This window comes from Salvelinus sp. IW2-2015, linkage group LG8 (genome assembly GCF_002910315.2).
Source record: "Salvelinus sp. IW2-2015 linkage group LG8, ASM291031v2, whole genome shotgun sequence".
In the NCBI taxonomy this organism is placed as follows: domain Eukaryota; kingdom Metazoa; phylum Chordata; class Actinopteri; order Salmoniformes; family Salmonidae; genus Salvelinus; species Salvelinus sp. IW2-2015.
In genome coordinates this window covers 29547870-29575623 of record NC_036848.1, presented here as the reverse complement: position 1 = coordinate 29575623, position 27754 = coordinate 29547870, and the positions used below count along the sequence as shown (strand labels likewise).

The window sequence follows — 27754 nt, the reverse complement described above, 5'->3', positions numbered from 1 at the left end:
GGTTCATTTCACTCCTCTTGACAGTGCTAGCTTGCCTCTGATTCTAGCAACTGTTATTATACTTATAGACCAATAAAATATACTATGGTGAGAGAAAGGCTGTCTCAATAGTCATGTTTTTTCCCTGTGAGATCAGTGAATGTAGAGGGAAGGACACAAGGATAGGAAGCTGGGTAGAACTTTTGATACAAACTTTTCCAGTGAAGAAAGGGAAAATGAGGGAGGAGAGGAGCTGTGAGTTCTGCGGCGAACTAGAGAGCGTCTCCGTGGTGACCGAGACCTTAAGAGGCACAGAGGGGGATGAAAACAAAAGGTCAGGAGACTTATTTGCCAGGGGAATGACAAATGGTCTATCTTCACACTTGAGGGGATACATGGTCAACTGCCATTAATTCTGTAAATCAGGGATGCACAAGAGAGAAATCTATAAAAAAATATATCAATCTAATTACAGGATACAGATGTAAGACTCCGGATTTTCTTACAATAGTAAATAGGGGGGGAAATACATACAGTACCAGTCAAAAGTTTGAACACTTACTCATTTTAAGGATTTCTTTATTTTTTACTATTTTCTACATTGTAGAATAATAGTGAAGACAAACTATGAAACACATAGAATCATGTAATAACCCCCCCCAAAAAATATATTTGAGATTCTTCAAAGTAGCCACCCTTTGCCTTGACAGCTTTGCACACTCTTGGCATTCTCTTAACCAGCTTCATGAGGTAGTCACCTGGAATTTTTCAATTAACAGGTGGGCCTTGTTAAAAGTTAATCAGTTGTTGTGACAAGGTAGGGATGGTATACAGAATATAGCCCTACTTGGTAAAAGACCCAAGTCCATATTATGGCAAGAACAGCTCAAATAAGCAAAGAAATGACAGTCCATTATTACTTTAAGACATGAAGGTGAGTCAATGCGGAAAATTTCAAGAACTTTGGAAGTTTCTTCAAGTGCAGTCGCAAAAACCACCAAGCGCTATGATGAAACTGTCTCTCATGAGAAACGCCACAGGAAAGGAAGACCCAGAGTTACCTCTGCTGCAGAGGATAAGTTCATTACAGTTACCAGCCTCAGAAATTGCAGCCAAAATAAATGCTTCAGAGTTCAAGTAACAGACATCTCAACATCAACTGTTCAGAGGAGACTGCGTGAATCATGCCTTCATGGTAAAATTGCTGCAAAGAAACCACTACTAATGGTAACCAATAAGAAGAGACCAAGAAACACAACCAAGAGACCAAGAAACACGAGCAATGGACATTAGACCGGTGGAAATCTGTCCTTTGGTTTGATGAGTTTTTGGTTCCAACCTCCGTGTTTTTGTGAGACGCAGAGTAAGTAAACGGATGATCTCTGCAAGTGTAGTTCCCACCGTGAAGCATGGAGGAGGAGGTGCTTTGCTGGTGACACAGTCTGATTTATTTAGAATTCTGCAGTGATACGCCATCCTATCTGGTTTGCGCATAGTGGGACTATAATTTGTTTTTCAACAGGACAATGACCCAACACACCTACAGGCTGTGTAAGGGCAATTTGACCAAGGAGAGTGATGGAGTGCTGCATCAGATGACCTGGCCTCCACAATCAACCGACCTCAACCCAATTGAGATGGTTAGGGATGAGTTGGACCGCAGAGTGAAGGAAAAGCAGCTAACAAGTGCTCAGCATATGTGGGAACTCCTTCAAGACTGTTGGAAAAGCATTCCAGTTTAAGCTGGTTGAGAGAATGCCAAGAGTGTGCAAAGCTGTCATCAAGGCAAAGGGTGGCTACTTTGAAGGATCTAAAATATATTTTGATTTGTTTAACACATTTTTTTGGTTACTACATGTTTCCATATGTGTTATTTCATAGTTTTAATGTCTTCACTATTATTCTACAATGTAGAAATTAGTAAAAATAAAGAAAAACCCTTTATTGAGTAGGTGTGTCCAAACTTTTGACTGGTACTGTATGTAAATACAGAAATGTACTGTGAAACGTCATTAGTGACTGACAGAACTCCACACAGGCAAAGACATTAACACTATAGGAGACTGACCTTCTCCTTATGCGGGATGGGGTGCGTCGCCACATAGGGGGTTGTGGAGGCATCCTGTGAGGGGAGAGCCAGCACGGCAGTGGCTATGATCACCTGTCCATCAATCTGACCTGCAGACATCACAGATGAAAAATAACAGTATGGAGGAAACCAGATTGTTTTTGATGATGTTCTAATTGTTTGATTACAGTAAAAACTCTGAGGATAGGTTATGGACAGAGAGTCCAACAGAGTATTCAAACTATAGATGCTAACTGCATGTAGACTCAGAACCATTGGTCTCCACCAACCTCCATGTGTTTGAGACCCTTCTCGGCCTCAACGACCGTCTCAAACTCCACATAGGCGTAACCTTTCGACAGGTGTGGGTGGAGCCTGTCCACAGGCATGTCAATCATTTTGATCTTGCCATATGTGCCGAAGATCTCCTGGATGTCGCTGAAAAGAGAAGAGACTTTAGTCAAAACCCAACCTCAGAGATATTGCTCCCTACTCCCACAAACCAATGCCTTCAACATACAGTCTGCAGCTTGACACTAAAAATGCAATCAAATAGTCTATATTGATTCCCATTGATGTGCACATACACATAGAGACTGAGCAGTCATTTTTACTCACCTTGATTACGTTTCTGGTGAGGCGGCCCAGGTACACCTTGGTGGGTCGGGGGCTGGGGCTCCTCCTACGCCTCTCCTTGTCATCCTTTTTCACTGAACTTGGATCTACAGGACAAATGGAAGAGCTCTTACTCTTTATTCCTCCACTCCCCCAAAAATGTCACACTTCCAAGCTCAACGATCCCTCTCCTTCAGTCTTTGGATTAGTTTTTCGGCGTGATCACCGACCCTGGTCCTGCAGAGTTAAGGAGCATGCAGTTTTTTTTTGACAGCCCAGCACTAACATACCGAATTCAACTAATGAAGTTCTTGAATGTTAAACCATTAGGTGAATTGAAAGTATTTAGCCTGCACGGACTTTAACTAAGGGCTGGACCACTGCTTTACGGGTCACACATACTTGGACTGTGAGCGTTGGTGGTTGTTGTTGTGGCGGCGAATGAGGTTGGGTGACCCTGAGGAGCTGGAGGATCGGGAGCTGGAAGACCTGGAGCGGCTGGAGGCAGAGGAGGAACTGGAGCCGCTGGAAGAACTGAGAGCCAGAGCTGCTACTGGAGCCAGAGTTACGTTCTGACAGGGAGAGGGGCTTACTGTGGGGACAGATCAGAAAGCAGTGACTGCTGAGATAAGTGGTCTGATTCAGCAGAGATGGCTGAGAGATGGGAAAGGAGCGGTCACTCAAATTGTGTCTAACATGCTGCTACCAGTGGAGCTACGTCCTTTGCGTCTTTTCTCCTTCTCCCTGCCCCTGTCAGCTCCTTCCTTTGCGGGACCCTATTTCTCCTTCACTCGCTCTTTGGCCTCGTCTTCCATATGCTCCTTTCTCCGGACTGGAGAAAGCGCCCTGTAGATTGATAGTAGAATAATGATTTGTCACTAACCAGGCTTACATCCAACCTTTTTATGTGAGTAAAGTACATTGGATAAAAAAAATGTCAAGACAGGCCTGATGGAAGCAGATTTTTCAGTAAACTTTCCAAATGTCGACAAAACACGCTATACAAGTGGGCTCTTTTTGTGTTGTTAAAATGAATTATGCGAGAAATGTAGGTGGAAACGCTTTTATGCACAAATATTGATATAATAACCACTTGAAGTCACGCGATGACATGCTGTGTGGTCCTCCCACTACATCTAGTCAGGGAAAGCATGCATTTTACTAGGCTTCAGATGACATAAATGATGATGAAATTCAGAGGGTGGTGAAAGTGCAAGCTGATGCTCCTTTCCAATATATATTGAGGGTCTTATTCTGCTGACATGATCATCGATGCTTGGCTGCCGATTGACAAATACAAATGATCTCGTTTTTAACTGGTTGATAAGGTGAGTTACAACTGGGGTTGGAGCGAAAACTTACAGGAGGTTAGCTCTCTCCAGGAACCATGTTGGAGACCCCTGGCCTACATGATAAGATTATTTGTATTTGTCAACAGCAGCCAAGCAAAGATCCTCAATATTTATTGTCATGGAGCATCAAGAACAAACTAGAGAGAGAAAGTTGGTTATGTAATTATTACCCCAGAATATCCGATATTTTGTGAGGTGATTTGGACGAAATTCGTTTTTTTATGACGGAAGACTGGATGTTTTTATTCTATGCCTGAAGATATTTCAACATGTCCATGTGAAAACAGGCTACACTGATAACTCGATCTTGGCTCCCACATTTTTAAACCATCTTTGGTATAGTGTTGCCATAATATTTGAATTGAGGAAGTGTAATCATAATCATTATTTTAGCGATCCGCAATAGAATAAATCCTAAATGCCCAAGCCTGCAGCTGTGAGCTAAACAGCACACTTGCCTCTAAAATGACTGACATGGTCAATTCGGACGGGAATTAAATTACAGATGTGGTTATTTGTGCTCGTGCACATAATCTCCCCCTGCAGAAAAAAACTAATGCCGTGGGAGGACCACACAGCATGTCATCGCGTGCCAAGTTTACTTCGATATAAAAGTTATTACATCAATATTTGCGCATAAATCCGTTTCCACCTACATTTGTCGCAAAATGAATTTTACCGACACAAAAAGATCCCACCCTGTCTAGCGTATTTTATTAAGTCGACATTTGGAAAGTTTACCGAAAAATGTTAGCCAGCTAATTTACACTAATTTTATGTATTTATATCACAAGACGTGTTTTTCAATGCTGACCTGCCCATACAGCTAGTTTTAGCTAGCTACATTCTATTTAGCTAATTCAACACAGATAGGTGAAATATACACTCGAGTCAAACTGCGTTCCCTATAACAACAACATAATATATATTCGTTAATTAAATGATTGAAGTAGCTTAAAAAGGCAACTTTACATCGTTCGTGGTGGTTGCAGATACAAGTCGCAGAGAGATGACGTAGAAAAACTGAGGGGACGAGGTATTTCACAAGACGCACAGCTCCCTCTGGTGCTGCTTATTGGAATAGGACATTATTTGGGTAGGTATGGATAATGTGTAACACATCATTTTATATTTTTTAAACAAAATGTGGGATTAGTAAAGATTATAAATGTGTATGTCTATTTAAAATTGTAGCAACATTCTTTATAAATGTGCTATGTTCTCTTAAAAACAAATGGTTTCTTCTATTTCAATGTGATAAAGCTATAAATAAATGTTTAATTCATAAACTGTATCTAATACGATGTCTTTAATTTCTAAATACAACTGTTTTTTTCTATCCCCGCAGAGAGAAAGTTGACAGTTCACATTGGAAGAACCAATGAATTAACAATTGCTGTTTTCTTACCGGGTAAAATGTGTTGTAACCCAACACGGAAGTGACGGCTTGCATTCGCAGAAAGCGTTGTTTTGCTTCATCTTCAGCTAACTTTCAGCCAAGAAGACACCTCTTTTACACTCAAACTTCAAAATGTCTTCAGACTTTGAAGCCTACGAACAGGACTTTGGAACCCTGACAGCAGAAATAACAAACAAAATTGGAAGGATTCCCAAATTAGGTGCAGGTAAGCCACGTTAAGCTCTATTTACTGGCTTGACTATAGTAGCTAGCTAGCTTTCAAGCTGTCATCTCAGACAGGGTTTAGTTTACATATCTTTGCTATAATGTCAACAAATTAATGATGCAGCGAGCTAGTTAGTTTCACATGACACGTATTTTACGCGAATGTCATTATATTCATCATATTCACTTTGTGTTAGTGAAATAAGGACGTTACCTAACCAGCTAGCTTGCTAACTATCCTAGTAACTGCCAATCCTAAAAGCAGGACAACCTATGGACATTGCACCAGGATTCAATTGCACCAGGATTCAAGGTTCCCTTTAGGAACATATCTAAACTTTAACATTAAACTACGTTGTACTTGTCAGCACAGCATCTGAATGGTCAGGACCTACAGTACCAGTCAAAAGTTTGTACACACCTACTCATCCCAGGGTTTTTCTTTATTTTTTACTATTTTCTACATTGTAGAATAAATAATAGTGAAGACCCACTAACTATGAAATTACACATTTAGTAACCACAAAAGTGTTAAACAAATCAAAATATATTTGAGATTCTTCGGAGTAGCCACCCTTTGCCTTGATGACAGCTTTTCACACTCTTGGCATTCTCTCAACCAGCTTCATGATGTAGTCACCAGGAATGCTTTTCAATTAACAGGTGTTGCTTGTTAAGTTTATTTGTGGAATTTCTTTCCTTAATGCATTTGAGACAATCAGTTGGCTTGTGACAAGGTAGTGTTGGTATACAGAAGATAGCCCTATTTGGTAAAATACCAAGTCCATATTAGGGCAACCACACCTCAAATAAAGAAAAGAGAAACGACAGTCCATCATTACTTTAAGACATGAAGGTCAGTCAATGCGGAACATTTCAAGAACTTTCAAAGTGCAGTTGCAAAAACCAACAAGCGCTATGATGAAACTGGCTCTCGTGAGGACTGCCACAGGAAAGGAAGGAACCTCTGCTGCAGAGGATAAGTTCATTACAGTTACCAGCCTCAGAAATTGCAGCCCAAATAAATGCTTCAGAGTTCAAGTAACACACATCTCAACATCAGGCCTGTTCAGAGGAGACTGTGCGATTCAGGCCTATTTGACCAAGAAGGGGTTTGATAGAGTGCTGCATCAGATGACCTGCTGCAGTTCTTTATTTTGAGCACAAATTGTCAATGCTCACTGTAGTTAAACAGATAAACATGATGTAGGCCTAGCCTAGGCCTAGCTTAAGTCTCCTTGTGAGTGAACAATTGTCTTCTGTTGCAGATAGCTGATTAGACTATTCTTCAGAGGATGTCTAATTATTCCAAAGGCGATGTCTAATTATTCCAAAGGCATCTCGCTAGACTGCTAGACTGCATGTACACCTCGCTAGACTGCTTGTCCTCTGCCAGTGATTTGCACCCTTCCTTACAAGAAAAGCGAGGGCGACTCAAAACTGAGGGGGAATGGGTCTAAGAGAACATTTGGTATCAATGCTAGGGCTGGCACAATTACTGTATAACCGGGTAATGATAGTTTAGATGAAGACCGTCATGAAAATAAAAACTGTTGAAATGTTTTCCCCAAAAAGTTTGGTGTGGTACAAACAGCTGACTGAAGACGGGACGGCCTGTCATTCATGCAGTTGAGTCCGTTTCTGCCCGAACGTGGACCTTCAACAACGTGATTAAACTTTGTTGCTCCTTGCTGAAACAAGCAAACGAGCCCCCCCTCCCCCCATTCCCCCCAATGCAGCAGAAGCGCACACAGAATTAATTGAATAGGCTTTGACATGTCCGTGGTTTTCCTGCAAAATTTGGCTACTTTGAAAACAATGCCACGTGTGAAAATTGATTGGTTGCAGGGTTTTGGGATACTTCTAAATATCACCGCGGCCACCATGGCATTCCTCCGCGGCCACCATGGCAAAAAAAACAACTGTTAATTTCACTAATCCCACTGATAAGGGAGGGCCGGGGTGTGTGTGTGTTTGTTGAGAGAGCGTAGCTGACTGAGTGAGAGGAGAGCAGTGCCAGAACGTGGGAAAGTCTTGACAAACAATGGTGTAGTGTAGGTCTTACACAGGGACACTCGAAGTCAATCTTAAATGAATCAATGTTTATTGTCAGTGCGTTAGAGAGATTCCAACCAACTCAATTCACCATAGTACACATGTCAATCAGGAGCTCTCCCTGGGCAGTCCCAGTAGTTGTCTTTATATACAGCTATACACAGACAAGTTATATTTGCGTGATTTAGCATAATTCATTAATAGTTACTGTTTTCTTTCATTCATGTGACAGACCAATACCTCACGAGGCTTCTTCTCTCTAAGCTGAGACCTTGAAACTGAGATCTTTTGTTCGTTCTCAAAACAAGGTCTGGGCGTACTGCCAAATTGCAGCTACTGATAGTGAGGAATTGTACAGTCAGCCTTTTGCATGAACACAGAAATTGGTTTATAGAACAGAACATGAATAGAACACAGAAATGAGTTATAAGAAAAGCACAAACATTAAAATTCCCTTAGAGGATAAACGCTAACAGTTTACTCACCTTTTGCAAAAAAAAATGCATTGAAAGAATAACTTTTTCACCGTGACCAGCAATCGATCGGAGTTGTACAATGAACTAACAGCACAAGCTAGCTACATACTTCTCTATCACGTGGCAACTCCTCTCATTGCTCTCACTGCTACATTCTTTCAGGCCTTATGGATGGGTTTTAAGGGATTATTGGACAGGAAATTTTAGGTATACCTGGTAACCCTGCTATTGGTACACTCACAATTGCCGCCAGTCCACCCATTATGCCGTCATTGACTTTAATGGGGACGCCCATTCTATTCATTCTATTTAAATGGCAGCACATGCAGTCAGGAGAGGAGTTTTTCTTTGCTAATCGAACGCTTATTACGGTGACCGGGGTGAACATCCAAAGATCCATGACCGTCACAGCCCTAATCAATACAGTTATGCATGAGTAAAGATGGCGCTGCAGTGGATAGCAGCTATTTTGTGTTCTTTTGTATTTTATTCTGATCTTACGTTCTTTTGTACGTACGGTGCATTCGGAAACTATTCAGACCCCTTAACTTTTTTTAACGTTAGTGTTATTCTGAAACATTTTCCCCTCACCAATCTACACACCCCATAATGACAAAGAAATAACAGGTTTAGACATTTWAAAAAATGTATTAAAATAAAACTGAAATATAAAATGTACATAAGTTTTCAGACCCTTTACTCAGTACTTTGTCGAAGCACCTTTGGCAGCGATTACAGCCTCAAGTCTTTTTGGGAATGACGTTACAAGCTTGGCGCGCCTGTATTTGGGGAGTTTCTCCCATTCTTCTCTGCAGATCCTCTCAAGCTCTATTAGGTTGGATGGGGAGCGTTGCTGCACAGCTATTTTCAGGTCTCTCCAGATATGTTCGATTGGGTTCTAGACCAGGCTCTGGCTAGGCCTCTCAAGGACATTCAGAGACTTGTCCCGAAGCCACTCTTGCGTTGTCTTGGCTGTGTGCTTAGGGTTGTTGTCCTGTTGGAAGGTGAACCTTCGCCCCAGTCTGAGAACCTGCTCCATAGCTCTCAGGACTTCATCAAGGATCTCTATGAACTTTGCTCCGTTCATCTTTCCCTCGATCCTGACTAGTCTCCCAGTCTCTGCCGCTGAAAAACATCCCCACTGCATGATGCTGCCGCCACCATGATTCACTGTAGGGATGGACCCAGGTTTTCTCCATACTTGACGCTTGGCATGCAGGCCAAAGAGTTCAATCTTAGTTTCATCAGACCAGATCATCTTGTTTCTCATGGTCTGAGGCCTTTAGGTGCCTTTTAGCAAACTCCAAGCGGGCTGTAATGCATTTTTCTGAGGAGTGGCGTCCGTCTGGCCACTCTACCATAAAGGCATAATTGGTGAAGTGCTGTAGAGATGGTTGTCTTTCTGGAAGATTCTCCCGTCTCCACAGATGAAATCTGGAGCTCTGTCAGTGACCATCGAGTTCTTGGTCACCTCCCTGACCAAGGCCCTTCTCCCCGATTGCTCAGTTTGGCCGGGTGGCCAGATCTGTGCCTCGACACAATCCTGTCTCGGAGCTCTACGGACAATTTCTTTGACATAATTGCTCAGAACGTTCTGCTTACTCCGGGCCTGACCCTAATCCCGTGTACTCGAAGAGGAAGCGACAGTGCAAGAGAGGCAGTCGAGCTGGCATCCTGACGAGACTACGTTTGCGAGCAAATAAACTGCCTTTACCTCCTGTTCTATTGGTGAACATAGACCCTAATGAACAAACTGGACGAGCTCCGTTCCAGACTATCCTATCAATGGGACCTGAAGAACTGTTATATTCTATGTTTCTAGGAGTCGTGGCGGAACAAGGACATGGATAATATACAGTGCCTTCCAAAAGTATTCACGTCCTTGGAATTTTTCTTATTTTGTTCTATTACAACCTGTAATTTAAATAGATTTTATTTGTATTTTATGTAATGGACATAAACAAAATAGTCCAAATTGGTGAAGTGAAATTTAAAAAAATACTTGTTTAAAATAAAAAAACAACGGAAAAGTGATGCGTGCATATGTATTTATTCACCCCCTTGCCATGAAGCCCCTAAATAAGATCTGGTGCAACCAATTACCTTCATAAGTCACATAATTAGTTACATTGCACACAGGTGGACTTTATTTAAGTGTCACATGATCTGTCACATGATCTCAGTATGTGTGTGTGTGTATATATATATATATAAAATACCTGTTCTGAAAGGCCCCAGAGTCTGCAGCGCCACTAAGCAAGGGGCGGCACCATGAAGACCAAGGAGCTCTCCAAACAGGTCAGGGACAAAGTTGTGGAGAAGTACAGATCAGGGTTGGGTTATAAAAAAAAATATCCAAAACTATGAACATCCCACGGATCACCATTAAATCCATTATTAATAAATGGAAAGAATATGGCACCACAACAAACCTGCCAAGAGAGGGCCGCCCACCAAAACTCACGGACCAGGCAAGGAGGGCATTAATCAGAGAGGCAACAAAGAGACCAAAGATGACCCTGAAGGAGCTGCAAAGCTCCACAGCGGAGATTGGAGTATATGTCCATAGGACCGCTTTAAGCCGTACACTCCACAGAGCTGGGCTTTATGGAAGAGTGGCCAGAAAAAAGCCATTGCTTAAAGTAAAAAATAAGCAAACACGTTTGGTGTTCACCAGGCATGTGGGAGACTCCCCAAACATATGGAAGAAGGTACTCTGGTTAGATGAGACTAAAATTGAGTTTTTTGGCCATCAAGGAAAACGCTATGTCTGGCGCAACCCCAACACCTCACCACCCCGAGAACACCATCCCCACAGTGAAGCATGGTGGTGGCAGCATCATGCTCTGGGTATGTTTTTCATCGGCAGGGACTGGGAAACTGGTCAGAATTGAAGGAATGATGGATGGCACTAAATACAGAGAAATTCTTGAGGGAAACCTGTTTGTCTTCCAGAGATTTGAAACCGGTACGGAGGTTCACCTCCAGCAGGACAATGACCCTAAGCATACTGTTAAAGCAACACTCATTTAACATGTCTTGGAATGGCCTAGTCAATGCCCAGACCTCAATCCAATTGAGAATCTGTGGTATGACTTAAAGATTGCTGTACACCAGCGGAACCCATCCTACTTGAAGGAGCTGGAGCAGTTTTGCCTTGAAGAATGGGCAACAATCCCAGTGGCTAGATGTTCCAAGCTTATACAGACAATGTTAACCTATTCATCTCTGAGCTTAAGTTTTGGTGAAAACGCTCTTTTGTTTGCTCGCCTGAGTTAGAATAACTCATGATAAGCTACAGACCATACTATTTACCAAGAGAGTTTTCACCAAAACGTAAGCTCAGAGATGAATAGGTTAACATGGGCCACACACACACCAACACAGTCGTGAAGAAGGCATGACAATTCCTCTTCCCCCTCAGGAGGCATGGGCCCTCAGATCCTCAAAAGGTTATACAGCTGCACCATTGAGAGCATATTGACTGGTCCGCTTGGTATGGCAACTGCTTGGCATCCGATGGCAAGGTAGTGATGGGTCTTTCGCGAACGAGTCGGCTCTAAGGGCCGGCTCTTGTAGGTGAACTTTGGGAACCGGCTCGCATATCAGAAGAGCCGAATCTATTTATAAAGATATGAATAATCAAAAGATTTTAAATGAATAAAATTAACTAATTCAAAGAACAAAAAAATAAATAAAATAATATAGGCCTAAATGCTCAAGCGCACACATTCGTTCTGACTGTCTGCTCAGACTAACAGCCTCACCTGTTGTTCCTGTCAATCAGACACGCAGTGTCAACCAATGAACCAAAGATGCGTGAGGGAGGGCCGAGCCAACTCAGTCACACACTTAACAGCCGAGGAGAGAGCGGAAGGACAGCTGTGAACAACAGCTGGAAAATGAGTTGGAAGCACAGTAGCATTTGGAGCGCAGTGTAGAATTTGCCAAAACAAAATCTCATATAATGCCGGTTCTACACACAACCTACACTGGCACATGCAAAATGCGCACCCAACTGTGAAGCTAGCTGTAGCGGAGCTTCAAGAAACTAGCAGGCCTGCTAGTGATAGTGGTGGAGCCAGCACCTCCACACGTGGAGATGTGTCCACTCAGTCAAGTAGGCCTACTCCGCGACCCACAGCAACGCAGTCTTCTATGGACACGTTTATGCCAAAGTCTGTCTGTACCAAAACAAGGCCAAATTGATATTGCATTGGTTGCAATGATTGCCACCGATTTCCAGACATTTTTGATCGTGGAGGACAGAGGTTTTAGACATTTTATCAATAGTTCAAATCCAATGTACACTGTTCCAAGCAGGAAAACCCTTTCAAAACTACAACTGAACGAGAGCACAACAGGCTTCAGTGCCGCAAAGAGTCCAAAAAGCTACTGCCGTTTGCCTTACCACTGACTGCTGGACATCAAGGGTAACCACTTCTTACATGTAGGTTACATGTCACTCCATTGAAGATGAAGATCAGTCTTCTGGACTGCTTTGAGTTCAGCGACAGACACACCTCGGAGAACTTGGCAGAGGAACTGTTGAGAGTGGCCAGAGAATGGCAAGTAGATGGAAAAGTGGTCTGTTGTGTTAGCGACAATGCAGCTAATATATCCAAAGCCATGAACATTTTCAAATGGACCCATCATCCATGTCTTGCCCACACGATCACCTGATTGTAAGAGATGCTCTGAAGGTGATGAAGCCCACTGTGGACAAAGTGAAAGCAGCTGAGGAATACTTCCACAGGAGCACAGTAGGTGCTGAAAAACTAAAGTCTACACAACGCCAGATGGGGATGCCTGAGCTGAGGCCTAAACAAGACTGCACTACAAGGTGGAATTCAACATGTTATATGTTGAAGTGGTTTCTTGAGTCAAAGGATGCCATCATCTCTACCCTGGCCATTGTTAATGCACCTGTTGATGCTCTGACCTAAGAGGAATGGGAGGTGGTGGAGGTGTGCAGAGTCCTGGAACCCTTTGAGCAGGTCACTGTGGAGATCAGTGGAGAGATGTAGTAATAACCGCTTACTGTACATCATTATTTAATCCATTATTATATATGTAGATGAGAATGTAGTATCAGTAGACAAAACATGAACCTGAACTAATAAGTTACTGTTCTCTCTCTTCAGCTATGTGCCAGCCTAAAAAATGATACTCCTGTGTAAGGGAATCTGCAGCGAATCACAGCCAGCCGCCAGAGAGAAGCAAATGTAACCACAGGACATGTGACAGGGTGTCCATCAACTCTATGTTCATCAATGGACAGAAAGTTCCACAGAATGGAATATAATCACGTGCTATCAGAAACCGCTGCACTTGACCCCAGGTTTAAGAAGTTAGCCTTCAGTGATGCCAGAGTGATTGATGAGGCTCTTCAGCAGCAGGGAGGGACAGCCCCAGCAGTCAGCTGGCTCAGGCAACAGGAAGAAGAGGGATCAGATGGAGCAGAAGCACCAGCTGTAGTGCCACAAACGTCTGCTGTTTGGATGCTGTTTGACGAGAGAGCAACTGGGAATGCAGCACGAAGGAATCCCTCTGCCGATGTCATAATGGAGGTCCGATCCTATTTGGAGGAGCCCCTCCTGGTGGAGCTGGTGGAAGAACAAGGCCTCGGTCTACCCACGGCTTACTAAAGTCATGACAGGGAGACTCTGCATAGTGGCCACATCCGTTCCCTCTGAGAGGGTCTTCTCGAAAACGGGACAAATCATTACTGAGAGAAGAAACCACATCAGCCCCTCAAGTGAGGCAGATTGCGTTTCTGAATGCAAATCTCTCATAAAAGCAAAATATGGTCAGCATTGCTGTGTGCTGCTGGTTATAACATGGCAATAAAGAAGAGGGACCCGTTTAATGTTTTAAGTGGGATGCTGCAGTTTTGCACATTTATTTTTCTTTGATATGAATAATAGAATATTGCACATGTTGTTCAGATTGTATTCATTTAGAATTGTTACATTTATATGCACTTTGTTTATATATATTAAAAAAGGTATACTTTAAATGCACATGTGTAATAGCATCCTTCTTTTTTATATTTATTTAAATTTGTGGGATGCTACAATTTTGCAAATTGTTATACATTTTTCTTTGATATGGTGCAATATTCTATTATGCTGTTCAGATGGTATTCGTTTTGAATGGTTAGATTTATATGCACTTTGTTTATATACATTCAAAAGTTATACTTTATATGCAAATGTTTAATAGCATTAATTTCCATAACAAACCAATGCATTTTTAAATACTTTGTGGTTAAGAGTATGATTTCATTTAATAATTTAATTATAATTGTTTTAACACCAATCATAGTCAAACTATCGCAGACTGTTTGACTTGAAAAAATACTTTTGTGAGCTGAGCCGAACGAGCCGGCTCACTGAAAAGAGTTGGAATGCCCATCACTACCGCAAGGCTCCACAGAGGGTAGTGCGTATGGCCCATTACATCACTGGGGCCAAGGTCCCTGCCATCCAGGACCTCTATACCAGGCGGTGTCAGGCAGACTCAAGTCCTAGACTATTCTCTCTGCTACCGCATGGCAAGTGGTACAGATGCACCAAGTCTTGAACCAACAGGACCCTGAACATCTTCTACCCTAAAAGCCATAAGACTGTAAAATAGTTAGTCCAGGTAGCTATTTGGTTATCTGCATTGACCCTTATGGCACTAACTCTTCTGACTCATCACACACTGATGCTACTGTTTATTATCTATCCTGCTGTCTAGCCACTTTACCCCTACCTATATGTACATATCAACCTTAATTAACTCGTACCCCTGCACATCGTCTCGGTATTGGTACTCCGTGTATTTTATTCCTTGTTATAATTTATTTCTCTGCATTGTTGGAAAGGGCCTGTAAGCATTTCATTGTTCGTCTACACATGTTAACGAAGCATGTGACAAATGTGCAATCTACTTATTGCAAACTTTTCTGTCACAGTCCTCATTTTTAATAATTTCACCTTTTTAGGAATTCCCTCTAGGCTAACTGAGACCAATGGAGAGGCTTGAGAGCCTGTGTACTGGTCTAATTGTTAAGTGAACACTTGATTTGCAAACCAAAGGCTGTCTACCTATTCACAGGGCACAGGTTCACCCACTGAACGTTTTCCTTTCCTTAGCTCATATTTTCGAGGTCTATAGCTTGTTTATTTTTGCTATGCTATAGCTGATGGGAATTTACATCTGATTGAATTGTCAGTGTTTGAATTGGCTTCTTGGCAGAAACAATGCATCTTTCACAGTGTAATGTTGCCATGTTTCCCACTATCCTATGTGGCGCATGTTAAAATAAGCCTATACAAATACGAACAAAGGCGGAAGCCCATCATACCCAATGGTAATTGTTCTGTGTCCTCTTCTCCTACCAGAACAGTTTGCACTTGAATTTTAGTTCCATTCCTACTCATGAAGACATTTCTCATTTATTTTTCTCTGCCTCAAGTGCCTGAATTGTGCCCATTGGCTGGCAGCCCTCCGTTTCATATGTCGACAATAGTTTTGATAAAGACCTTTTGTTGCCATTGCTGGATGTCACATGCACAATTACTGTTAATGGTTGTGGCATGCTAAGAAACGTCCTTGACGGTGTCTTGGCCAAGCCTTCAGCATTCACGCGAGAATCAAATGGATGATGTGTTTGTTTTGCTTAGTTTCCGTCTGGAAAAACTTGGGATTGAGTTTTGAATAAGAATACAATACAATGTAATGCAAGGTCTAGTTCCATTAAACATAAATGTTTTTTGTGTGTGTTTTTTTTCCTCCCTTAAGAGTGTTTATGGAAAGCTGAAGGCCTGTCAGTCACTAGCGATGAAATATTGAGCAGAGATGAAGAGGCTCTCCGAGCTCCAACTTTTTTTTTTTGCCTTGCTGCTGCATTTTACAAAACTACTCGTCTGCCCGTCTGTCGGTCTGCGGTACTCATAGTAAATTGCCATGTATATTTCAGGCTCCTTTTGCCATGTACAGTGCCGGAGCGGTCTATACCTTTTCTTGTGGAGAATCGCCTCTGGCTGTTTACTTGTCTAGGCTGTGAGGTTGTACATAGGTTTTAAAAATGGATTTGATGACTGGCAAAGGGCAGTGCAGACCCATAGGGCAAACCTTTTTTTGATCTTCACTAGGTTTTCACACTGTTATGTTCCATCACTGATAGGCTAGCCTTGTGGATTGCTTTTGAGCTGGAAGTTCTTTGTAAGTCTGGGCTCTACTTTTCAATTATTGAAAATATGGCCAATTTAGGTCTAGCCTATTTAACAAACTTTGTACCACAGCAGGCCGGGTCTTTATAATGATCCTTGACTTCTTAGATGTTGGTTTCAACTCTGGGCCATCAAAGTATCAGTTTACTTTTGAAAAAGCAAACTTATGTCCAAAATGGAATGGAGAATATTAGGAATATTTAACTGCTGCTATTGTGGATGGGCGCGAGTTCTCGGTTCAAGATTTTTATTAGATTGCTCGAAATGTACAAATGCAACAATTGAGCAGGTTACGTTTTATAAGCACTGACCAAATGTGAAACCCTAAGATTTTGTTTGTGGAGTTTGTCAAATGTAGTGAAAATGTTTAGTTTTCAGTTGTGTATCAGAACCAGTAATTGGAAAAACCAAAAGCATACTGCAAACTTTTTCTGTCTTCAGACCCGTTTCACGCTATCATTGCGAGTAATCAAAATTATTTTATGTAGCATGTACTCAAACATAGACATTATTTCTAATGCCCATCTCTAGTTGCTACACAACAGAATTAGTTCAGCCAGAATTTTGAGATCACACAATCATTTACAAGGTTCCACATTTAAACTCTTGAGGCCAAATGAGCTTCAAGTAATGATGTGCAATAGATGCCACCAGGTGAGCATGGAACATTTTAGTAATTCATTTTAGTAATTCTTAGTGGGACTCAAAGTCAGAAAATTTGGCAACCTAGTAAAGCAGACACCTCTTTTCTTTTTGAGTTGGCAAGAGGTGTCTCGTTGCTCCTCTATAAAAGCCAACAAAGGCCTTTTACACGTGGATAAACAAGAGACATCTAATGTGGATCGGCGTGCGGAGATAATGTGTAAATATATCTTCAAATGCATTCTGGTGTGTGTTGTTATCGCTCCCCCCGTTGCGGGGGAGTTGGGTTGTCATAAAGCACTGCTCCTCTGTCGACTGATCAATATGTTGCTACTGTTTCCCTTTTCAGAGGAGAAGACACAGCTGGTTCTAAATGTCGACAAACAGCTTGAAGAAGTCAGAGAATTGGTACGTCTTTGATCAGTAATTTCCGCTCTTCCCATTTTCTAAATAATGAATTTGGAAAAGGAAACGAGACAATTTCACTGGCGAACGCAGACAATGACACCTGTGTAATCCTAACGGTGACTTGACACACAAGCACTTCACGTGGCGGATGGCTGCTCAGCGTGATAATGGCGCGATCACATTAATGATAATTTGCTTTTAAGTGACATACCTGTGACACATTTCAAGCTGTTATTTGGAAGGAGTCTTCACGTCATGTTTAAAAATATGAAGGAAGTGAACTAACGTGTAAATTCTAGACGTCGTTGTGTTATTATGTCATCTTGATTGGGCTTCTCCAAATTCACCTCAGAAAGTCTTGTCTCCGTGTACCTCTAATGTACTCTCTATTTAAAATGAAGGGTTTTCAAATTGATTGTATCATATTTATTTGCCAAACTGCCTTTCTGTCATAACTTTTTTAATCATTGATGAATGACACGAAGAGGAGCAGTCAATGTTTAAACAAATCAATTCTGAAACAGATTAAAGTTAAGGCTGTTGAAGTAGCTCATGTTAAGAAGTTTTGCAAGCGTTGATGTTAGTTTAAATCTTCAGAATCTCTTGATGTTGATCAAAAGACTCTTGTGCACACTATTTTGGTATAATTTCATTACATCTGTGTGTGTGTGTGTGTGTGTGTGTGTGTGTGTGTGTGTAAATATAAATTAATTTCAACACTAACACATTTCAACACTCATTTCATTTACAGTGTAGTCACTACATACTAAACGTATACATACTCAACAGTATAGTGTGTGATACGTTGAGTTTAACAAGTCTTTTATTGTACATTTGTTTTTACATATTTCCAGAATAATGATAGAATAATTACACAGTTTACATCTACGTTGTTGTAGCCATTTTGGCCAATATAATGTCTGTTTTATTCATTTAAATGGTGAATTAAATAGTTGATTGCTGGACCTAGATGGAGCAGATGGATCTGGAGGTGCGTGAGATCCCCATCCAGAGCAGAGGCATGTACCAGAGCAGACTGAAGAGCTACAAGGGGGAGATGGAGAAGCTGGAGAAAGACTTTGTGAGTACCCCACCTTACTGTAATACCGCATTCATCTTAGTATATAGCTACGCGTACACACACAGTCTACACGAGTGCATAATGCCCTGTGGTATGCATAACGCAAATCCCAATTTACATGTTTAGTCTTCCCTCCAGCTGGAGAATAGGGTAAGTGATGCACTACATGACCAATAGTATGTGGACACCTGCTCGTCGAACATCTCATTCCCGAAATCATGGGCATTAGTATAGAGTTGGTCCCCCATTTTGCTGCTATAAACAGCCTCCACTCTTCTGGGAAGGCTTTCCACTAGATGTTGGAACATTGCTGCGGGACTTGCTTTCATTCAGCCACAAGAGCATTAGTGAGGTCCGGCACTGGTGTTGGGCGATTAGGCCTGGGTTGCAGTCGGCGTTCCAATTCATCCCAAAAGTGTTCGATAGGGGTGAGGTCAGGGTTCTGTGCAGGCCAGTCAAGTTCTTCCACACCGATCTCGTCAAACCATTTCTTTATGGACCTCGCTTTGTGCACAGGGGCATTGTCATGCTGAAACATGATAGGGCCTTGCCCGAACTGTTGCCACAAAGTTGGAAGCAGAGAATCTTCTAGGATGGCATTGCGCATGGTGATCTTAGGCTGCTCGTCTATGGAAACCCATTTCATGAAGCTCCCGACGAACAGTTATTGTGCTGATATTGCTTCCAGAGGCAGTTTGGAACTCAGTCGTGAGTGTTGCAACCAAGAACAGACTATTTTTACGCACTAGGTGCTTCAGCACTCTGCGGTCCCATTCTGTGAGCTTGTGTGGCCTACCACTTCGCGGCTGAGCCATTGTTGCTTCTAGACGTTTCCACTTCACAATAACATCACTTGCAGTTGACCGGGGCAGCTGTAGGAGGGCAGAAATTTGACGAATTGTAATATGTACCCATAAAACTTCAATTAATATCCCAGGTTTTTATTTGCTTCAATCAATGAACACAACCAGCGTATATTAGAGACAGGATTCTATTTAAGCCAGGCGTCTATTTCCTTAATGTACATAGCTTTTACTCAATAAAATGTTCAATATACTACACTGTTTATAATGACCAGTATAAACATTTAAGATAACTAATCCATCACAGATCAGACCTGCAAAGACTCACCCCAGTACCGATACTTGCACACTCATCTATCACYCCAGTGTTTAATTTGCCATACTGTAATAATTTCGCCACCATGGCCTATTTATTGCCTCACCCCCCTTATCCTACTTCATTTGCACACACTGTATATAGACTTTCTCTAATGCATTATTGACTGTATGTTTGTTTATTCCGTGTGTAACTCTGTGGTGTTGTTTGTGTCGCACTGCTTTGCTTTATCTTGGCCAGGTCGCAGTTGTAAATGAGAACTTGTTCTCAACTAGCCTACCTGGTTAAATAAAGGTGAAATAAAAAACAAACAACAACAACAAAAAAGATTAGGCTGCCTGCCTATCATTCGCTTCAGCACCATTCGCTCACTTGATGCGCCTCCTTGCGCTTTGTACCCTCCCCCCCATAGTTGCAGATAGACTTGTGTTCGACGTTGCACAAACTGATAGCGAGTTTCAATATAGTCTGCTAGCTAAATATGCTAACGAGCGCAAACGAAATTACAAGTATAGGTAGTGGCTACCGAAATGTGATTTCTGGTGAGTTTGGACCAGAGACGTGCAAATGAACGGTTTTGACGCATGCCTGTCTGAAGGAGGAAGAGAACTGGCTCTGAAGCAGCATGTGTACACGCTGTGTCTGTGGAGTCGCTAGGGCAATGTTCCTGCTTGCTCTGCTCAGAGAATAGTGGTGGGGAGCAGACAGGCAAGAACAGAGAGGAGAAAGAATTAACGCAAGGAAATCAAGATGGCAGCTGTACAGAACTCATCCAAAGCACTTTGACTTCTCAAATACGTCAGAAAGCTATCATCATCATGATGCCCCCATCTCCTTATTAATTCAACCACTTACGTAGTTAACTATCAAGTTAAACCAAATGCACATCTGGACTCACTAGCTCCCGCTTTCTACCATTATGCTTTTTAGAAACAAACACGTGACTGGTTCAACTGTTCTGGGGAACTACGGTAAGCTTCATAATGTACACTGAGCAAAAATATAAACGCAACATGTAAAGTGTTGGTCCAATGTTTCATGAGCTGAAATAAATTATACCAGAAAGCTTATTTCTCTCAAATTTTGTGCACACATTTGTTTATATCCCTGTTAGTGAGCATTTCTCCTATGCCAAGACAATCCATCCACCTGACAGGTGTAGCATATTAAGAAGCTGACTAAACAGCATGATCATGACACAGGTGCACCTTGTGCTGGGGACAATTAAAGGCCACTCTAAACTGTGCAGTTTTGTCCCACAACACAATGCCACAGATGTCAAGTTTTGAGGGAGTGTGCAATTGGCATGCTGACTGCAGGAATATCCCACAGAGCTGTTGCCAGATAATTGAATGGTCATTTCTCTACCATAAGCCGCCTCCAACGTTGTTTTCGAGAATATGTTAGTACGTCCAACTGCTGACCATGTGGGACCATGCCATCCTAGGACCTCCACATCCGGCTTCTTCATCTGCGGGATTGTCTGAGACCAGCCACCCAGACAGCTGATGAAACTGTGGGTTTGCACAACTGAAGAATTTCTGTACAAACTGTCAGAAACAGTCTCAGGGAAGCTCATCTGCTTGCTCGTCGTCCTCACCAGGGTGTTGACCTGACTGCATTTCGGCTTCAGTGGGCAAATGCTCACCTTCGATGGCCACTGGCACACTGGAGAAGTTTGCTCTTCACAGCTGAAACCCGGTTTCAACTGTACCGGGCAGTTGGCAGACAGTATGGCGTTGTGTGGGCGAGCGGTTTGCTGATGTCAATGTTGTGAACAGAGTGCCCCATGGTGGCGGTGGAGTTATGGTATGGGAAGGCATAAGCTAAGGACAACGAACACAATTGCATATTTATTGATGGCAATTTGAATTCACGGACATACCGTGACGAGATCCTGAGGCCCATTGTCGTGCCGTTAATCCACCGCCATCACTTCATGTTTCAGCGTGATGATACATTGATCCCATGTCGCAAGGATCTGTACACAATTCCTGGATGCTGAAAATGTCCCAGTTCTTCCATGGCCTGCATACTCACCAGACATGTCACCCATTGAGCATGTTTGGGATGCTCTGGATCGGCTGCGTGTTCCAGTTCCCGCCAATATCCAGCAAGTTTGCACGGCCGTTGAAGGGGAGTGGGAGAACATTGCCACACGCCACAATCAAACGCCTGATCAACTCTAGGTGAAGGAGATGTCGTGCTGCATGGTGGTCACCAGATACGGACTAGTTTTCTTATCCATGTCTCTACTCTAATATTGTCACCGGTGAAATGAAGAACGCAATCTGCTTTATCTCCTAACATATTGCTCAAGTTGACTGCAGGTATTCATGTAAGTAGCAAAGAAATATGAACAAATGTGTGCCGATGTCCAGCTATCAAAAGGGACAGGTGGCTATATGAGACATTTAATTTAAGTTTACAGTATGTTTGTTTTGTTTGTTTGTGTGCGTGTGTACAGGAAGTGAATTCAGGCACTTGCACATTCATTATAAACAGGCCAAGTTGTGAGCATACTTACACCTTCTCACACAGGCTCACACTTTCTCAAGCAGACACACGCACTCGTGCACAAACACACACTCGGACTGAAACTGAAGGTCAGTGGCGTGTCCACTGTGGATCTTTTTTCTTTTTTTTGTTGCTGTTTTTGAAAGCTCAAGTATCATCCGTAGAGAGCAGACTTGTGTTGATGCTACAGAACATGGCCTTGTTTAGTAATTCATAAACCGCACCTGTCTGTCTAGAACCCCCCCCCCCCCCCACCCTACGCATATCAAACCTTAATGAGGAGCCAAGTGTTTTAACTTTTACTCATATTTTAGGCTCCCTGTTTTACTTTCTGACATTACTCCCATTAGATGCAAGTATTGTATTAGATGCAAGTATTGTATTAGAGTGACCTCTTGGCCCCCTAACTCAAGGTTAAGATCCTCAGGTTTACATTTGGGGATTGTGTTGCTTTGAGTACGGTACTTCTGAACGCCCTCAGCTTCCTTGTGGTTTCATTTAACTGTGTAACTTCTGTCTGGATCGTTCCCCTTGATACTTGTGAGGATATTTAGCCTTTCATTTTCCAAGAGATGGATTTAAAATGTGAAACTGAACAGGAGGTGTATGCGATATCAATTGCTTCTTGGTAAAAGCACCTACCAACATGATCCGAAATATTAAACAAACAAGCAAGCAAAACTGAGAAATATCAGGTGCTAGTGATCTGTTGCTCCACTTCTGAAAGTCTGGTAGCTCTCAGATCACAGAAGAGATCTCTAGTCTTTGAGAGGGCTCGCTTTCCTCGCCGTGGGCATTTAATTGGCTGATGATTAATCTTTAGCTTCTCTCTCGACACTAGCCGTGGTTAATTATCAAGCAATTAACACCTGCTGTGTCGGATATTACGGCTAATTCGCATTCCTCACATTTTTTGTCTGTTATGCTTTTCTGAGCGCGGGCTGTTAGATGCGAGGAGACCCTTTTTGTCACCTTTTTTATAGCCAACATTCTCATACATTAAGTGTGAAGGAGATGAGAGTGGAGTAAGTCTAGGTCAGTGGATTCCAAATTGTTCTTAGTCACTTACCCTTAAGACAAAAATATATAGGCCTAGTCACATACCCTTCTCACAAAAAAAGATGTCTGTGAAACTATACTACACTAAAAGTAAACGTTGTTTTGATAGTAAAGTCTGATTTAAGGGTGGCCTTACACCAAATCAAATTTATTTATATAGCCCTTCTTACATCAGCTGATATCTCAAAGTGCTGTACAGAAACCCAGCCTAAAACCCCAAACAGCAAGCAATGCAGGTGTAGAAGCACGGTGGCTAGGAAAAACTCCCTAGAAAGGCCAAAACCTAGGAAGAAACCTAGAGAGGAACCAGGCTATGAGGGGTGGCCAGTCCTCTTCTGGCTGTGCYGGGTGGAGATTATAACAGAACATGGCCAAGATGTTCAAATGTTCATAAATGACCAGCATGGTCAAATAATAATAATCACAGTAGTTGTCGAGAGTGCAGCAAGTCAGCACCTCAGGAGTAAATGTCAGTTGGCTTTTCATAGCCGATCATTAAGAGTATCTCTACCGCTCCTGTGTCTCTAGAGAGTTGAAAACAGCAGGTCTGGGACAGGTAGCACGTCCGGTGAACAGGTCAGGGTTCCATAGCCGCAGGCAGAACAGTTGAAACTGGAGCAGCAGCACGGCCAGATGGACTGGGGACAGCAAGGAGTCATCATGCCAGGTAGTCCTGAGGCATGGTCCTAGGGCTCAGGTCCTCCGAGAGAAAGAAAGAGAGAATTAGAGAGAGCATACTTAAATTCACACCGGACACCGGATAAGACAGGAGAAGTACTCCAGATATAACAAACTGACCCTAGCCCCCCGACACATAAACTACTGCAGCATAAATACTGGAGGCTGAGCGCAACATTGTGTCATTTATGTGCTGTTTTTAATCATTGTGGATAAACTAGATCAAACCAATTTTTTGTGTTGCTTTTCAACTTTGTTTACTTACGATTGGGGATCTGTGTCCTCCTCAGCCTCTGTGAAACCCTGTTATGTTGCTAAAAGAATTTGCTCAAAAAGTTTTTTTGGGGGGGGGGTGCGCATTTGTAGCAGGACATCTCACTTTCACTCAGGCTCCATTTCTAGTTCCCGCTAAAGCTGATGAGTTCCCCCAAAGCTGGTGCTCCCACTTCAGATAAGCACAGGACACCCAGCTCTAAAGAGTGCCAGCCTGCGAAAAAGGCCATCTCCTCTTTTTTTCATAAAAAGAGCAGTCTTTGTTGTGCTTCCCCAGGAAATAAAGGCCTCAACCTCTTCTCCCACTACTGGCTCCCTAGGGTGTCTTCCCCCTTAACCCCCCTCTCTCATCCTCTCATTCGCCTTCGGTTTGAAGTGTTCACGACACCAACGCGCCAGATTGAGCCCCGTTCTTTTATGCCAGACTGGGGAAAGCCTGACCTCAATAACCTGGCCATTTTTCCAGACGGATGCTAAAATATATTTTTTTAAAGGGTACATGTTATCCGACGGACATCCCGAAGGTGCATTTGCAATTTGTTTGCTGGTTGACAGCTTCATTTTGTTAATAGAGAGACATGGGGTTTTAAAAGCCAGAGGACCCCTGCAGATGGGCCTTGCATCAGCCAAACACACACAAAAAAAAACACACACAAAAAAACTAAGGGGGAAAAACTGTTTGATAGAGGAGATGCGTTTAAGTCGGGGAAAGCAGAATGCCATGCCTCTTAGCGATGCCTTTGATCAGGCAGAAGAGAGGCCTAATGGAGGCTTAATTTAATGAAACCTATCGGGTAAACAGACCCTCCGTCTTCAAAGGTACCGCCAAAGTTTTTTTCCCACCATCGGGAGGCTAGGTCCACAGACATCTGAGTCCCTCTAAATGCACTCGACATCTATTTTGGCTGAGCTCAGACTGCATGGGCTGTTGGTGACAACTGAGAGATGGGCATAATACATTTATAAACCATAGATATTTGAATGTTGAGCATAGTGTTTTCACTTAAAGTGGCTATGATCTAAAATGCCTCAGTGGGTAGCCTATAAGCGGACCAATAGCAAGCTTGACAATGCTTGACTGCCACATTTCTAAGACTAGGTTTGAGAATATGCATTGAGAATGTCGATTTTCTACCTTTTTGGGGGATTTCAGTGTGCCAAAGTGTCCAACATGAACTTACTAGAGAAGCTGTCTTCCCTCTTTGCTGACACCAGATGGCGATGTTGCTCAAGGAATTCGGGCTTTGAGTTATCTGGTGGAGGTGATACTGATGTTTCTCCTGGATATATGGAGACCTGCTAAACGAGCTTCTTATATCACTGTGGTTGCCTCTGACCTTGTCTCTTCTGTGAAACTTGGGAGATGGAAATAGAGAATAGTTTGTTGACTTGCAGGTCCTGTACTTCGAAGTCCTTCGGACAGAACTGTGTGTTTTGTTTGTGGATGTGTGCGGGTGTATTTCACCCCTTATGAAATTGTCAGTCCAAACTTTGAAATATGCTATGTCCTGACCTTGGCCGCTTACATTTTCCTCATTTATTTTCTGTTGTTAGAATGTCAGTGCTTTATATTCCACCTTTTACTTGTAAAATAAAATGTGTAAGGTATATTACAGTAGTGAAATGGAAGGATTCTGGTTCAAATGGTAGGTGTCGTAAAAGTCATTCAATCTCTTTGGTTTACAAAATATCCATTTGTAAAGTTGATCTTGGTTGAACAACCGCTGTTAACAATTGTCAATTATAGAATGAATCACACATTTTTCGAACTAGAAAATGTGTTAATTAAGCGTCATACTATTTCACYTGTTTTTTTGTGAGGAAATGAATAGATTTTCTTTTCAATGTTCACAAATCTTTTGATATTTGAACCATCCATAAGTTCAACAGTCCCTTCACGGCGGATTTTACATTGAGGAGGCAAGACGATCTCGATCTGGTTTTCTTGTCCAGTTTATGGCACTGGTCGAGCGTGACAAACACCCTTTTTAGACTGAATGGCTTCAAGTCTCTCTATCCAGGGAGATAATTCATGTATTTCTGAAGCGTTTACGTAGTCAACCAGCCTTGAAATAATGAACAATTTAATCACCTGACACAGTGAGGTGAATGGAATAAAAAGCATTCTTCTGCAACGATCCCATCTGTGTAACAGCCTTTATTTCTTTTCATATTTCATCGTCTCTTAAGTGATTATTAATGACCTTCAAGTGGAAGTATTAATAATTCAATGAAAATGTGTTCTATGTTAGGGAAACTATTGAATTCCGTATCTATGCAGTGAGCATCTTGGGCCCTTTTAGTATATTCTGTAAAGGTCTGTACTGTCCATTGTGTATCAGGGAGCGTATTTCAGGACATCTCGATTGGTGTGTTCGACAGAATCGGGTCTGCCTGAAGTTACCCAGGGCTCTACGCTGATATCTTGTACAAGGAGACATAAGCTATAGGTTTCTTTACTTCAGTTCCAAATCAAGACAAAGGAACTGATCATGGACTGCAGTAAACGCCAACCGAGCACCCACCCATCCACATCGACAGGGCTGTAGTGCAGCGGGCCTAGAGCGTCAAGTTCCACATCAGTAAGGAATTATCATGGTCCACACACCAAGACAGTTGTGAAGAGGGCACGACAACGCCTCTTCCCCCTCGGGAGGCTGAAAAGATTCGGCATGCACCCTCAGATCCTCAAAAGGTTCTACAGCTGCACCATTGAGAGCATCCTGACTGGCTGCATCACCGCTTGGTATTGCAACTGCTTGGCATTCGACCGCAAGGTGCTACAGAAGGTGGTGCGTACTGGGGCCGAGCTCCCAAACATCCAGGACCTCTATACCAGGCGGTGTCAGAGGAAGGCCTTAAAAATGTTCAGACTCCAGCCACCCAAGTCATAGACGGTTCTATTTTGAAACTGCACGACAAGCGGTACCGATGTACCAAGTCTGGAACCAACAGGACTCTGAACAACTTCTACCCCCCAAGCCAAGAGACTAAATAGTTTAGTTAGACGGGTAGCTATTGGTTAACTATCTGCATTGATTGATTTTGCACTAAGTTTGACTCATCACATGCGCTGCTGCTTCTGTTTATTATCTATCCTGGTGCCTAGCCACTTTATCCCTGCCTATGTATATATCCATTAGCTTGTACTCCTGCACATCGATTAGGTAGGTACTGGTACCACATGTATATAGCCAAGTTATCGTTACTCATTGTGTATTTATTCTTCATGTTATAATTTATCTATTCTCTTTTTTTTCTATCTGCATTTCTGGGAAGAGCCTGTAAGTAAATGTTTCAATGTTAGTCCACACCTGTTGTTTACGAAGCATGTGACGGATAACTTTTGATTTGAAACCCAGCAGCACTGAACTGTTTCTCAGAGATCATTCACAATATATATATCTATATATATATCTTTTTTTTCTATCTGCATTTCTGGGAAGAGCCTGTAAGTAAATGTTTCAATGTTAGTCCACACCTGTTGTTTACGAAGCATGTGACGGATAACTTTTGATTTGAAACCCAGCAGCACTGAACTGTTTCTCAGAGATCATTCACAATATATATATCTATATATATATAT

The 27754-nt window shown here is 42.3% G+C and overlaps 1 protein-coding gene and 1 long non-coding RNA gene across 7 annotated transcripts in view; one reads left to right on the top strand and one right to left on the bottom strand.

The window, feature by feature from the left end:
• Nucleotides 1-6: 6 nt before the first annotated feature.
• Nucleotides 7-5060, bottom strand: LOC111967702 (uncharacterized). Of its 2 annotated transcripts, none has more exons than XR_011480331.1 (7): nucleotides 4987-5060; nucleotides 3359-3508; nucleotides 3065-3254; nucleotides 2666-2899; nucleotides 2338-2485; nucleotides 2048-2157; nucleotides 7-280 (listed from the first exon to the last, which is right to left on the bottom strand). It is a non-coding gene; the product is annotated as an uncharacterized lncRNA (long non-coding RNA). The 2 variants fall into 2 exon arrangements; XR_002877785.2 differs by having other exon boundaries at nucleotides 2666-2769.
• A 368-nt stretch (nucleotides 5061-5428) lies between these two features.
• The window catches only part of LOC111967701 (vesicle transport through interaction with t-SNAREs homolog 1A-like), a 167499-nt gene continuing 145173 nt past the window's right edge, over nucleotides 5429-27754 (top strand). For 2 of the 5 annotated variants that reach the window (XM_070444867.1, XM_023992978.3), the window contains exons 1-3: nucleotides 5432-5639; nucleotides 17383-17441; nucleotides 18412-18522. In XM_070444867.1, coding sequence (XP_070300968.1) covers nucleotides 5546-5639; nucleotides 17383-17441; nucleotides 18412-18522 — 264 coding nt within the window. In that variant the 5' untranslated portion in view covers nucleotides 5432-5545. Of the gene's footprint in view, nucleotides 5640-17382; nucleotides 17442-18411; nucleotides 18523-27754 lie in introns of all 5 variants that reach the window. The other 3 variants (XM_023992980.3, XM_023992982.3, XM_023992979.3) reach the window with 3 other exon arrangements.